Source organism: Notamacropus eugenii, chromosome 5 (genome assembly GCF_028372415.1).
Source record: "Notamacropus eugenii isolate mMacEug1 chromosome 5, mMacEug1.pri_v2, whole genome shotgun sequence".
NCBI lineage: Eukaryota > Metazoa > Chordata > Mammalia > Diprotodontia > Macropodidae > Notamacropus > Notamacropus eugenii.
In genome coordinates, this window is record NC_092876.1 from 191,545,347 (window position 1) to 191,561,376 (window position 16,030).

Sequence of the window (16,030 nt, forward strand, 5' to 3'; positions counted from 1 at the left end):
ATCACCATCTCTTAAATAAGTTCCTTAATCTTTAGTAATGTGGCATTTTGTAAAGATGTGTTGCCATATTCTAGCCCCATTTGGGAATTTCTGTAATTCTGGAATAATTTTGTTTCTCAGTATATTAATATCCTTCCCTCAATGGAGGTAAGACTTCCAGTCCCACTGCAAGTGAAAAAAAATCCCTGAAACATGGAGCCCTGGGCCTGGAATCAGGAAGACCTAAATTCAAATCTGAGCTCAGACACACTAACTATGTGACCTGGGCAAGTCACTTAACATCTTTTTTTTTTTTCAGTTTACTCAACTCTGAAATGGGAATAATAACAACTCCTACTTTACAGGGTTGTTGTGAGGATCAAATGAGATGTTTGTAAAATCCCTTAACAGTGCCTGGCACATTGTAGTCATTATTGTACTTTGTCTTCCATTCTGTTTGTACTGTCTTGCCTGTGGCAAGTATTTTTTCTTCATTTCAACAGTTAACATCTTTTTAAAAAATTGTCTTCTTGCTGTTCTAATATTAACAAGCTAATACTACAATATAGAGGAATCAAGATATCTCTATAGCTTTCAGATCCCTCTGAAGTGCTTGTTTTCTGAAAATTAATTAGACTGTTCTGTAGTAAGATTTTGTCAGTTTAGAGAGTTGATGTCCTCACAGAGGTGGGAGAAATAAAGAAAAAACACAGGGAGAAGTCTAGGAATATAGAAGATCACATATGTCTTTTTATTATTCCAAACTGAGCTCAGAAATAAGAGTTCAAAGCTATTTGGTGCAGCAGATAGAGCACTGGACCTGCAGTTGGAAAGGCCTGCAATCAAATGTGATCTTTGAGCTATGTGACCCTGGATAAGTAATTTCACTTCTGTCTGCCTCAGGTTTCTCAATTATAGGAACTATATAAATGCCAGCTATTATAATTTTATTGTTATTATTACTTGTAGTATTCTATGGATATAAGTTAAGAATTACCACAGTCTCCAAAAAAATGAAAACTGAGGATCATAGAAAAATGGAGAGACCTGTGGTATAGGTGATCAGTCTAGAAAACAAAACAAAAAAGGAACTATGAAAAAGAACCAAAGTAAAGGAAATTATCCAAGAAATATGCAATTTTAACTCAAAACAAGGAAGCACTAGTAGGTCCAAGGGGCTGGGGCACTTTGACCAACTCCTTTTCCTAAGTTCCTTGCTCAGTTTTTTAGGAATCCTGGCCTCTAATGATTGAAGGGCTAAGCTTCCTTATCTTACACTCTTTATCTCATTTACCCCTACCCCAGCCCTGGAGAAGAAATTATTGCTTAGGTTTTGAGCTCATGTTTAGGTGTACTCAAAGAGGGAAGGAGAATGGTACTTAATTCATAATATAAATCAAGTAGGGAACAGGTATTTTATTTTTACAGGGCTTTTTTAAATTTCAGCAATAAAATGATAAATATAAAAGACTCATAACCATCATTAACAGAATGACTTAAAAGAGGATGGAATAACAACGTTTAATTATCATTAAAATATTCTGGGAACCAGATACTTAAACCTGACCAGAATACAAAGCAATTCAAAGAACTGCTGATTAGGCATTTTCACTTCTATCTTAGCTGTGGCTTGTCTGAACAATTTCCAGTCTTCTACTAATAAAAATAGGGTCAGTCCTCTTATTCCTTGTCATCTTCTTTAAGATCAAAATAGGGATTCCTCCTGTTGGTTCCATCATCCTTGAGAACGGAGTCTGATCACCTACTCAGGAAAGGTAACACAAAATAGAAAAAGCAAAGAGAGGACAAGGCTGACACACCTAGTTGAATCCATGATCCATGTGGGAGCATCCATGGGGTTAGGGGATATAACTCAGCCCATTCCCCAACCTTCTTCATGGGGAATCTAGAAGTATGGCTCACTACTTGTCACATGGGAGAATTAAAGCAAAGTGATGAAACTATCTCCTCTTTTTAAAGTTCCATTAAGTCATCTGCTTCTCTGGCTCAACAGACAATGAGGAGATCAGGTCATCATTCCAATACTCCTATGTCTTTCAAAGCTGAATAATCGCTGATCTATCCAAATGTCAAGACACCAGGTCCACAGAGTCTACCAGAAGTTTCCAGAGAAGCTCAAAATGGCTTCTTTAAGCTAATTCAACCTCCTCTACAAATATATGATCAAAGAAGATAGCCTAGTAATGTGAAAAGAGTAAAGGATAATTGGAAAGTCCATGAGTTCCAATAATAGGAATAAGTGAAGAAGGCCCCAGAAGATTGTGTGGTTCACTGGGGAGAACTTTTGGAAGGACATGGACAGGAGTGTCTCAGGAAGGGCCAACATTATTGCAGTATGTGTCACATATTGCACTTAGTTCCGGCGGAGACACCAAATAAAACAAAATGGAAGCAATTTCCATTCTCCTGGGGAGAGATATGTACAAATAAGTAGATTCATAACATATGCACAGTAAATACAGCAGAAACTCCAGGAGGCAAAATATCTAATCCCAACATCCCAGCACTATACTAATATGGACCTGAACCCACAGAATTCTAAGACTATAAATAAGCTCAGGGTGAGGGGTGGAGGGAGAGGAAAAAAAAAAAGTAATATTTAGGTGATAGAAATGTTTGCTTAGTAAATATTCATGTTTCCTTCATGAGATTGGAAATAACTTTAAGCTTTGGGAAATGCTCTAAAATCTTCACCGTAGTCAATATAGTGCTAGTCTTGAGTATATATTTTAAAAATACTTATCCAAATGATTTGAATCAGTACAAAAGTCTCCATCAGGATCATAAAGCTAACTTAATTCTTATGCCTCAATGTGCAGCAAACCTGTACTCTTTCTCTTTCAATATTTTGAAATATCCTACTTCAATTTTCAATATTCTTAATCTCTTTTTCCTTCTGTTTCAGCACAGAACATTCTTCTAGTGCTAAGATGCAACCAACTGAATGGAATGTTAACAGGATACTCCTGAGGACATATGGACAAAAGCCATCACCATTCTGCTGCACAAAGAAGTGCCTTTCTGCCTGAAGCTAAAATTATCCTCTTCTTGTTTCTGTATCTCACTATAATAATGAACTTCAGACTTTTAATGTCTTAATTACTGAGTCCTAAGGCCTAGTAGCCTATGCTGTTTAAGCAAAGTTCCAACTGATTATTAAAAATTTTATCACATATTGATTTCTATCATTCACTAGTTCTCTCTAATTTCATCTTTAATTGTAATCATAGGCATTCATTCATTCAATAAATATTTGACATGATTATCTCCCAGGTACCCTTAAACCCCAAAAAGTTCAGTAACCCTCTTAGCTGGAGAAATACTTATTTTGTAATTTAAAAAATGGATCATTGAATGTCGGTCTCTATATTCTCCTTCCTTCCTTAATCTCACTTCCCTCCCTTACCTATTGAGATCCTACTCAATCCTATATTTATCTAATAATCATATAGCATATTATATCATATGATATAATTATAGTATACATATATAATCCCAATAAATACTAAAGTTCTACTTTCTCTAGGAAATTTTGTCTTATCTCCCAAGACAATAATGTCTTTTTCCCCCTTGGACCTGATACAGCATTTTGTTTGGAACTTCCTTAATGCATCTGTAATGAAATTCTGGTGTATTTCCATACAACCTGGGATGGCATCCCTCCATGTGGAGGACACTAGGGAGCTGCTTCCAGGAGAAAAGTGTTGACACATAAGGGAAATGCCTTGGAAAGAGTGGCGCATGCACAGACATTCTGTAACTGATTCTAGTCAGCTAACTATGTGCTGAAGAGAAGGCTCTTTAATTGTCACTCATAAAGGTCTAACAGCTTCAGGAACCATCTCTTCCTCATTCACTTCTGGAGGATCTCAGTTACTCTTTCATTCATGGCATCTGATGAAGGAAGGGGAATCTCAGACCTTGAGAAAGTCAAAAGTTCAGAAGAAAAAGCCACAGGAATCTGGGAGTAAAAGTCGAAGCAAATTTTCAGATAGCACACCATTGATGCCCTGGGGAACAAGAAGTGAACATTGGGAGCAACCTAGGTGACTCTAACGCAGCAACTTTAAAGATTCATCCTACATCCTGGACATGAATTTAGTAGAACCAATATCATGTAGGAACTGAGCTAAGATGAGCCTGCTCTCCCTAGAGACTGAAAACTTGAGGAAGACTCTGTCCCCAAGGCATAGGGGGTGAGGCTGACATATCTGTGAAGTAAATACAATATCCTTTGATAAAAGCTACCTCATTCTAAATGGTTAAATGGAACTAGGGCATTACTCATTAGCTCTCTAAAAATGGAAATGGGGGAATAAGCCAATGGGGTCTTGAGCCAATGAGAAAACTCCATAAACCTCAGAGTACCCTAGACCCCTGTTGGGCCAAGATAGCAAGCTTGTCTCTGAGAGACTGGGGCCAAAGTGTACACACTAACATATCTAATAAGTATTCACATTGTACATGTGTCTGTATCACATCTCCCTACCAGACTATAACTTCTTTGATGGAAGCGTCTTTTCTTTGTAGTTTATCCACACCGACTATAGGATGGACTATAGGTCCAACTATTCATATTTGCATGTCATTCTCTTGGACCCTTTTAGCTTCTTGGACTCATTACTGAGAAGCCATAGGAATTTCAAAAACTACAAGAGAATTACGTTGTAATCTAGACCAACCATTTCATGTTACGGATAAGTGAACATTTGCCCAAGGTCACTCAGTTAGTGAGTGGTAAATCCAAGACTAGAACCCAAGTTTCTTAATTTCAAATTCAGTTCACTTTTGACTACAAAATGCAGTCATTTGAAGAAGATGTTTATGTTATAGCCACACCCACAAGTGTTCCAGGGAGTATACAGAAGTAGATCATTTACCAAATTGTCCCTTTCTGGTCTAAAAGTAAGCCACTTGATTTTCCACCCAGTAAGTACATTCCACTCTCAGTTTTCTATATAAGGGGAGTTTGAGTAGCTAAACAGTTGGGAAACTCCTTGAGGGCAGGAGCTATTTTATATTATCTTTGTTCCCCACAACCCCCAAGCTAGTCCAGTTTCTAGTACATACTAAACATAGGATGAGAATGCCATGCATAAATGTTAAATAATGCTTAAAGGAATTTGAGTACCTGACATGCACATAAGGGAATGGAAAGGAAATAGCCAGCCTCTTCTAGCTTCTTGCATTGCCCCGGACTCTTTAAAGGTTAAGACAGGAAAGCCAAAGGACCAGAATTCATTCCTTTGCAATAGCTCCCCAATGCAAGCGGTTCCCTTTTCTCTCTCTGAGTTCTTTAAAGGAGGAACTAAGGAGATAGCAGTGACTGTGAGATGTGTAGTTGAACCAGAGTCCTACTTGGTTTTTTAAAGAAAGTTAATTCTTACTTCATGACACACACAAAGTAAATGCTAGATCACAAAATAACTAAACAAGGGCTTCCATCAGGCTATATTCTATGTGCTGTGACTGGTTGTTATCAACATCACTATGTTGGGGTCAAGGTACAGTGTGTCCAACTGTGGCTAATCAGACCAATACCAAAGCTTTCACTTGTGGCTCCAAGAAGCTGTAGCATGCTCAGTGGCCACACCCTGGTAAACCATTTCAGCAGATTGGCTAAACCAACTTGAAGGTAACAGAGGGGCCTCAAATCCATAGGTAAGCTAGGGGGGATGTCCCCCCCAAACATCTGAAGACTTCTCCATCAGAATAGGTGGATGTGAACAATTTGTTGGAGTGGGCCAGGATGGAAGCTGAAGCAGGCACTAAGGAGTGCTTAGAGCTTGGTTAGACATCAAAGATGCCAAGCTCATCTACTGCATCCTGAGCCATTGCCAGTTGTCTTGACTTTGTCTTGCCACTGGATTTTGATGACTGAAAGACAGAGTGAGGTTGATGACTTTGTGCAACTCTGCCTCACTTAAATCCAATTTATGCATGAGTCAAAAGTGTGATATGAACTATGGTTCCAGGATGAAGGTTCTGGTTTTAATATTGTTTTCCTTTCAAAAATAAATATGAAATTATTTAGATATGTAAAACATTAGGAATATCAGTTTTTTCCAGTATGAAAATAGGCCTAATTTCCTTTCTTTTGCTCCAAAATTTCCCTAACCTCTCCCCATTTCAAGATTATCTTATATCCACAGATTTCCCAGACCAGCATTTGAGTACCCTGTCAATATACTTCTGGCACAACCGTTTTCCATGGTCAGATGACTTCCATGGTCAACTCACTCTGTCTAGTTTCTATCCATTGCTCATCGCTTTAGAACAGTTTTCATATCACACTTGGGGAAGAAAAAGTGAAAGAACACTTTGTTTTGGGACAGCCTATATAATTTGTCTTTCACATTCAAGGGTGCTGATGCTGGTAATGTTTTCATATATATTAATATATATGTGTATATATATACATATATATATACACACATGTATATATATATGAATATATAAGAGAAACCAGGTTACAAAAGTTCAAGTAAGATTTGTTTTCTTTCTCACACTGAAACCATATCTATAGTTGAATTTAAAAAAATGTTCGATTTGGAGCTGAGGGACTTGGGTTCAGAACGTCTTACTTTTGTAATATGAGTACAGAGCATAGGCTCGGTATAGTTCTTTGCCTGCTTTTAGCCAGTCACATGTATGATTCAGTGTTTGGTCTCATTGGAGATGATGATCTCCGGCTAATTCCTGCTACACGGTGACCCAGTGCTTAAAGGACTTGGAGTTTTGTATGATTAACCCAAATGGTCTCTTGCTCCTCCCAATGATCTGTGATGGTGGTATATGAGGACAGGGTGCTATAGTTAAGAGACAGCTTTAAGTTCAGTCTCTCACTTCCATTCTCCTTTGTTACAAGTAATATTCTTTGTCTCTAGACTTCCCTTAAGAGCTGTAGAAATGAATGGACTGTGCACTTCCTGCATCACCCTCCCCCATCTTTCCACTGTTGTTCCTGTACAGGCCCCTGGCTTCCTTTACTGCTGTTGTGTTTCCTTTCGTGAGGAGGTATCCAAACATTATAATCAGTGTATGTGGAGGTTGGCTTGGGAGTCACCTTGGAGTTCAAGAGGTCCAGAGGTCTTTGCATCAAAGAAGACAGATAACCAGAAGAGAATTGGCTCAAGCCTGGGCAGTTTTATCAGCAGACTGAGTTGCTTGTTTAGTATGGGGTTGAGGGGAAATGTAAAATGTCTAATTAGCAATCCCACAGGTTCTTTTATTTTCTGATGAGGTTTAAGTATCAGCCTCAAGAGTAACTGTAACAGTAATTTTAAGCTATTTAATCCTGTTTTAAGTTACTGTGTCAATGCTCCCTTGTAAAAGTCTTCTATATTTTTATATCTCTTTTATGAGTAGGAAATAAATACATTTCCCGTACCTGATTTACATTGCTAACGAGTATTTTTCTAGTTCCCACCTTGAGAAGACAAAGACATGAACTACAGCCTAATCTATAAGTAGATCATTCCCAAGGTGAAAATTTAACAAACCAAAGAGGACAAGAAAAGAGAACCTAGCACCCTTCTCATCAGAAATCAACTGCCAGGACTGTTTTCTGCTAATCAAGTATTATGCTGGTAGGGCCCACAATTATTATGTATATTGGCTTTTTGAGTCTGTACAAAGTTTGTTTGCTTTTTTTAAAATCAAAACTAGCCATCAGTATCTGACTACTGAAAGGCTAGTTCATCTGTTTGTTGTCCTTATTCCCTGCAGTCAGCTTTTTTATTACCTTGCTTGAAGTTCACCAGGCACTACATTTTTCTGTATCCTTAATTCACCCAGTTGATGGAAAGATATCCTCATTTGTTGCACAGGAGGTGCTTAGTCACCCTCTTATTGTTTATTTATCACACATAGCTAGTTAAATGAAACCAGATCTTGAAAGATAATTTGCAATAGGGTGACTGATTTCACTCTGGATTTCATTATCAATTATCCTCCTCGGACATTTGTTGGTCTTTAGAGGTTACTGATGGAACTCCTCAAGGGACAGTATGGCAAGACCATGTAATAGCCGTATAATATGCATATCTGCACCCTTATTGACCTCTAGTCAAGGCTGAAGCTCAATATTATATGAAGGCCTTACTCTATCAGAGAGTCTCCTTAAAAAAGAAAGATACATTGGTCTTCTTGAGTTAATTTCCTTCTTGTGTTGGCATAATTTGTTACCATAGTGCTGAAGTAATAAATCATTGGCCATCTTGAGTAATATAGAACTTTTATAAAAATTGTTATGAGTCTCATTTCAGTCATGGTCAGATGGGTTAGTGTTTCAAACCTGAAAATGAGATCATGATTATTTGTAAGCCAACTTGTATGAATATAGTGTATTAAAACTTGTAAATACAAGATATTTAAGTTATTAAACCTTAAAACTACATTGAAACTTTTGAGATTCTCCGTACCAGAGTTGGGGAAACTGTAAGCCTCAAGGTCACATGTGGTTCTCTAGGTCCTCAAGTGTGGCCCTTTGACTGAATCCAAACTTTACAAAATAAATCTACTTAATAAAAGGATTTGTTCTGTAAAACTTGGACTTAGTCAAAAGGCCACACTCCAGGACCTGGAAGGCCACATGTTGCCTCAGGTCATAGATTCTCCACCCTTATGTACCTTCATAGACTAATAGGCATCAGAATAAAAAAGAAGTTTGGAGACTAATGTAGTCCAATATGCTTATTTTATAGTGAGGAAAGATCTATTAAATGGCAGAAGTGACGCTTGAACCCAGGATTCCAGATTCTAGGAACCCTTCTTTTTCTACACAGCCATCTTCATGCCACATTTCCTGAGTATTTAAATAAGCAACTTCAGATAACATTTGCTATCAGTTGGACTAGAAAATTTAAGACCATAGTCATCTTTTTCCCCCTCATCCCTACCCTTGCCTATCTAATTCCTCTGGCAGTTTTACTTCACAGTCTTCTACATCTCAGGCTTCCTTTTTATTACCATTGTCCATGCCCAGTTCAATCCAAAAATATAATAATTGATTCCTTTTTCTCTGGTCTCTTCCCCAATCCACTCTATATAGCATACCTTTGCAACTTTAATCTTGCTTGAAACACAATTTAACTGTCACCCCTATTGAAAAGTTACCTGATACCACCTTTGTAATGTCACTCACATCCTCCACTCTAATGACTCACCTCTCACATATTACTGCAATAATCACCCAGCTGATCTCACTTTATTTAAAATATAAGTTCCTTAAGGTCAAGGATGATGTCACTTTTCTATTTGTATTTCTCTTTCCTATATCAGTGCCTGGCTCATAACAGGCACTTAAATCATGGTTTTTGTGTATTCCTTTTCCATCCTTCCAATCCATCTTGCACATCTACAATGTGTCCAAAGTTTTCCTACAAAATGGAAAATATGTTCTCCCAACTCCCAGGGGTTTTGTTATTGCTATATTCCTAAATATAGATACGTGAAACAGAGTATAATGTACTTTCTAATAGCCTCCACCATGCATTTGTTGATAGAAAATGTCAGTGACTCAATGCCAACTCCAGAGTGTATTCTGTTATGTGAAAATGGAGAAGACTATGGCTTTGTGGATCTCTAAGCAAACAAGCTTATTTAGGGATTTTCAGAATTCAGGTCTTCTGATGATGTGGAATGTTTAATATAGTTGATGAAGATATATTCTAGGAATAGATGGACTCACTATGGCGAACTATAATAGCCAGTGCCAAAGGATTCTGGCCAAGATCTTCTCAGTGACTAAGGATAGTGAAATTCCTTGATGTTTATAATCTACTTTCTCAAAACCTATCTTCCTAAAGATTTTTGGTGATTATTACCTTCTATGAACTACCATAGCATCTTTTAGATGATACATATGTTAAGGAGGTAACCACAGATTCCCCGGCATAGAGTGCTAGTCTTGGAGACTAGAAGAACTGAGTTCAAGTGCCTGCTCTGACACAAGTTGTGAAATCATGGGCAAGTGACTTCACCTCTCTGAACACCCACAAAAAAGAATAATAAAATACTATACTATTATCACTGATTATTGCAAGGTTCAAAAAAGATATTGTGTGTGGTGTATTTAGTAAGCCATGAGGCACTATGTAAAGGTTAGCTATTACTACATTACAAGGAACCATCAAGCTTATGGACTATGACTGACTCTTTAAAAGACTGGGAGTGAAACATTATTACTGACTCTTTCCATTATATAAGCATGCAAAGATTGTTCATACGTCTGATTCAATTCCATTAGCTCATGAGCTTCTTAAGGGAAGAGACCATTTTTTGCCTCTCTTTGTATCCCCAGTGCTTTAGTAGAGCATGTGGCACATAGCAGGTGATTAATAAATGTTAATTGACTAGTTAACAAGCATTTACCACATGACTACCATTTGCAAGGTACTGGATTTTCAAAGACAAAAATAAAACAATACTTGTCCCCAAGAAGTTATCATTGTCCTAGGAGATGTGGGAAGCAGGCATGTGGATACAAGAGGCATGCAGAAAAGTATGATACAAAGTAGGGTGTGATTAGGCTAAGGGACAAATCCAGACAATGCTCAGAAGAAAATGTAAAGTACAGAATACAATTAGCTGTGGGTATCATGGAAAGCTAAGCAGAGAAAGGGACATTTGAACAAAGAGTGGAAGGAAGATAATCAATCTGAAGGCAGAGATCCGGAAAGAATTCTTTTCAAACATGAGGATAGTCTAATAAATGAATGAACAGAGGTAGAAGATGATTTGACCATTGAGCTCTCTCTCCAGAATTCAATTCCCCTCAACAGACAAGAGGCAGCATGATTTAGTGAATAAGACATTGGACTTATCACGAAGACCTGAATTCTGGTCCTGCCTCAGACATTTACTATTTGTATGAGCTGGGAAAGTCACTTAACCTCTCTCAACCTCAGTTTTCTCATCTATAAAATGGAGGGGGTGGCCTCAGAGGTCTCTTTCATTTCTAAATCTGTGAACCTATGAAATAAATAAGTTTCTACTTTGTGAGAGAAGCTAGGACTTAATAAGATGAATGGGGAAGGAAAAGATTTCCTCTTTGTCTGTGCTAAAGTTTGAGCTGTCTCCTTTTATTTGTAGAAAGACAGTGGTGAATTGGTCTATACAGGATCCCCTGAGGGTTGCATCAAAGAACTCAATCCAAATCCAGAGAACATTTGGCTGGCTAACTGGATTTCTTCAGCCTGGGCATTCCATTATTTCTTGTTTAAGCCTCTTAACTTTATGGTATAACATAGCCTTTTTTTTTCCCTACACCTCACTATTTCTTAGTACGAAGGAGTAGGCAGATGAAATGGATTGAAAGGTTTCTAACTCTATTTTGTTTAAAAGAAAAAACAAACTTCAAAATAGTCCTATCTTTCAATTTTCCTATTCAGAAGAGAGTTATTTAAAGAAGATGATAATTGAACATTAATGCCTCATGGAAGAAAAGATAAGTGGCATTGGATTGAAAATTGAGGCCTTCCAGCTTTACCACAAACTAGCTGTGGGAGTTTTAGCACATGCCTTTCCCTTGGTGTACCTCAGTTTCCTAATCTATAAAATAAGGACTTTGGATTTGATCTGTAAGGTCCCTCCTAGGCTTAAGTTTAGCTATTTAATTTATTAGTTTCCCTTTTGACTTCCAAAGGCACAGTGTAACCCAAACAGTGGTGTGGACCAAGACTCCAGCTCAGTACAGGGTGGGCAAAAGAAATATGGAAGGAGCAAAGAATTTTCTCACTTATGATGTGTGCACTTTGAAAAGTGCTTTACAAGCAATCACTTTTGCTTTCAGCACTAATAGCACATATAAAAAGTATATTCGTTGGATTAAGGGCAGTTTTCAAAGAGGGTCCTTTGTTCAAATAGTGAATTGGCAAGGTAAAGTTAATATGCTCATTCAGCAATCTCACAAAATGTCTCACATTGTGATGTTTTAAGTATCAGCCTTCCTGAAGGGTATGAGAATAGTTATATTACTGCTTCATGTTTAAATCTTTATCAATGAGTTGTGACTTTTTTGTTTTAGCCATTTCTTTCATGTGGAATAAGTTGATAGATATCCTATACCACAGTTTAATTATACATTGAGTACATTGTTCTTCTCTGACCTTCGGGGAAGACCCTAGACATAAGCTAAGCTTGCATTTCAGGTGACTAAAGCTGCAGAGTCCCAGCAAAAGAGCCTAATTCTTCTCTCTTTGGAGGCGTATAGTAGGAATAAGTATGTTAACTTAGAATGAGCAAATCTATTTTACTTTGAAGCTACATTTTTTACTTAAATACTTTATGTAAATTGTTTTTCTGTAATAAGATAAGGATTTGGGTGGTATAGCCTGCAGTGTGTCCCACAAATTTGATAAACTAATGATATGTATCTCCCATATTTTGAAAAAAGCTAACCAAATCTGATAAAAAATTGATAAATATTTCCTGATGACATTAGGAAAACAAAACTTTGATTGATAGTTCCTTTTCATCATAAACTTGATCCTCAGTCAGAACTGACTTATGAAAGCCAACTGTTAAATTTTCATTGTGAGCATTTGCACCTCAGAAATTGGCAATCACTATAAATTAAGGCTTGTTTTACTGGTTTTTTTCTAGACTTAAGAAAGCATGGATAATGCAGATTAAACTTAAAAGTATGTGTGTTCATTTTTTCTTTGAGTATCCAGTTATTAAACATTTACCAGTACAGCCCTCTTCAGAAACATTGCTTGAGCTCAGCAGGAATATAGTAGAAGCATGAGAGAATGAAGTCATTGCTAGATTGGAGGTATAGTATTATACAATAAGAAAAACTGTCTCAATGGAATCTAACGACACTGCAGAGAGTTAATAACCCAGTTCCTTCAACTGATGCTCATGTGATATGCAATTAAAAATCCTTCACCATTCTGGTTGCCCTTCTCTGCCTGCTCTCCAACTCATCATTGTCCTTCTAAATTGTGGTTTCTGGAACTGAACTCAGTCTGTAGCATAACCAAGGCAAAGCACAGAGAGAAACTAATTCCCTCTTGATTCCTGGAAGCTATGCCTCTCTGAATGCAGCCTGAGACCACATTAGCCTGATGGGCTCTTTCATCAAGCTGCTGACTCATTCAGCTATCAGGCCACTAAAATCCCCAGTTATTTTTCATACAAAGTGCTGTCTAATCATGCCTTCCCCTTCCTATACTTGCAGAGGTGATTATTTGGTAAAAAAAAATTGTAAGAATATTCATTTATCCCTATTAATTTTCACCTTATTCAGATTCAGCCCAATGTTGAAGTCTCAAGATATTTTTAAATTAAAAGCTGTTGCTATGTTAACTATCCTTCCCAGCTTTACATCATCTTTCAATCCAATGTGCATGCCATCTGTGTCTTCAACCAAATTCCTGATAAAATATTAAATAACATAAGGCCAAGCTCAGATCCCTGGATCACTACAGTGGAAACTTCTGATTTGGTTGAGATCAAATCATTCCAGATATAATTGTGTTATCATTTAGTGCACATCTCTTGATCTTCTTTTTAAACAGAATAGTATGAAAAATTTTAGAAGGTACTTTGCTAAAATCTATATAAACTATATCTACAGCATTCACTGTGAAACCAGTTTAGTAATTCTATCAAAATGGGAACTAAAATTAGTCTGGCGCAACCTATTCTTTTGTGTGCATGTGTTTATTCTTTGAATTTTCTTTTCTATTATAATGTATTTGATAAACCTCAACCAACAAACACATTTCCTTATAAGGCACGATCTGTGCTTGATAAAGTGATATTGGCTCTTTATAACCACTTCTTCCTTTCCTAAATGTTCAATAACTATTCTTTTTATAATCCTTTTGAGAATTTTCAAAAAAATTGAAATCAAACTTACTGGCCATAGGTTATAGATTGTTCTTTTAACTTTTTTGAAAATTAAGACATTTGACCTTTAGTCTTAAAAGTACTGCCATTTTCTGTGATCTTTCAAACACCACAGACAATGATTGAGCAATTATATCCACCAGATTTTTTAATATTGAGGGTGTATTTTCTCTGGCCCACCTGACTTCAATTCATCAAAGGCAACTGGGTGCATGGACTAGGCTGAATATTGCCAGGCATAGTGCCTTGAATATAGTGGGTATTTAATAAATGTTTATCAAATAGTTGAATGAATCTTAGGGCCAATCACCAAATTATATCCTTTTGTCCCTACCTTGAGTTGCTCCTGAAAAACCTTAAAATATAAGGCAAATATAGCTCCTGTCTAAATCTTCACAGATCGATCTATCAATAAGCCTTTAAGTATCTATTATATGCCAGATACTATGCTAGATGCTAACAAATCCAAGTTCATCCCTTTTCCCACTACACCAGGATCCCTCATTGTTTGCCAAGGAATTCATCACCAAGAATTCAGCCAAGTAGTGATGAGGCTGCCCATTTTTGTTTAGGCTGTTCTTTGAAAAAGCAGAAATAGCCTACTGCTTGGACTATATTAAAATTTTTTCTAAGATGGTAGAATCTCCCACAGTACTCATTCCACTGACAAAGCTTTCCATAATCCAGGGTCCCTTACACTCCTTTATGAAGCATTATTGTGGACTTTGTGGAGTTCATGCTAAAAATTCCAAATTCTCCAGACAACAAGAATAAGCATAGTATGGCGGATAGAGTCCTAGCCTCAGAATCAAGAAGTCCTGTGTTCACATCGTAGTTGTGAGACTCTGGGCAAGTCATCTAGACTCTCAACTAATCAGTCAAGAAGTATTTATGAAGTGCTTACTAGGAACCAGATATTGTACTATGCATTGGAAATGAAAAGAAAGACAGAAATACAAACATTGTCCCTGCCTCAAAGTAGCTAACATACTAATTGGGAAGACAACACGAAAATAAGAAGACAATTGGGAAATTGGGAAGATAATAAGAAAATTTGAGATTAAAGATTTTTATATAAGTTCTATTTTTGATAGAGCTTCAAGTGTCAAAAACATAAACTATTATGTTCTTTATTAAGGCAATGTGGTACAGTTATATTCTCTGATACAAGAGGAGCTCTTAAATTTTGGATATAAATTTAACAATTTTTGCAATGAGGTGCTTGTGTGTATGAATGTGTGTGTGTGTGTGCACAAACACACGTCTACACTCTCAGTGTTCTAGAAAATTCCCCAAGATGAAATGCAGAAAAAGGTACTAATCTGCAACAATAGAAGTTCCTCACAGAGGCCTGCTACACAATTAAATTATATAGTTAAAAAAAAATGCTCCAAACTACATAAGAAATTTCTAACAGTGGGCCAATATATTTCTATTATTTCTAATGGCAAAAATCATTGTACTACAATGAGTTCTGTGTTAGCTTTGTTTTTGCCAGTGTTCAACTGAACTATATATTATGAAAATTAGAAAAGATTATAAAGAGTAATATTAATAATAAGGTTTAAAAATATTATTTCATTTTATTCTTACAACTGGATATGAGGTATTATTACACCCATTTTAAAAGTGAGGAAATTGAGGCAGAGACTAAGCAATTTGCCTGGAGTTACACAATTAGTGTTTGAAACTGGATTTAAATTCAGGCCATCCTGATCCCAGAACCAAGACTCTGTTCACTGTACCATATAGCTACTCTACAAAGATCATCCTGTCCAGGGGTTCTTAATCATTTTATAAGGGTCATGAACCCCTAGTCAGAATAATATTTTTCTAATTCACAGAATTATAAAGGAAACTAAGAGTTAGTAAAAAAAACCTTTTAAAAAGATGCATTTTTTCCTAAGGTCAGTTTAAGAACCCCTAATTTAGTCCAAAGAGAACAAATGAAAAGGCCAAGGTCCCAAAATCTGTGAATAGAAAGATAGAATTCAAATCCAGGTCTTTAGACTCCAAGTCAAAGCCTTTAACACCATGTTATGATTGACCTTTCCCCATATCTAAGATTAGAGAAAGAAAATTAATATCAATAAAGTGCTATTTTGCTCATTTGGAAAGAAAATGGAAATAATATGGCTTTTCCCAAGAAATACAAACCTTTTTATGATCT

At 36.7% G+C, this 16,030-nt stretch overlaps 1 protein-coding gene across 4 annotated transcripts in view; it reads left to right on the top strand.

The window, feature by feature from the left end:
• LOC140505591 (uncharacterized) overlaps positions 1 to 3,188 on the top strand; it is a 51,140-nt gene extending 47,952 nt beyond the window's left edge. For all 4 annotated transcript variants that reach the window (XR_011967570.1, XR_011967569.1, XM_072611725.1 and 1 more), the window contains one exon: positions 2,906 to 3,188. Coding sequence is in view for 1 of the 4 variants with exons in the window: in XM_072611726.1 (XP_072467827.1) it covers positions 2,906 to 3,029 (124 nt within the window). In the remaining 3 variants the exon portion in view is untranslated. The remainder of the gene's footprint in view (positions 1 to 2,905) is intronic.
• Positions 3,189 to 16,030: the final 12,842 nt, after the last annotated feature.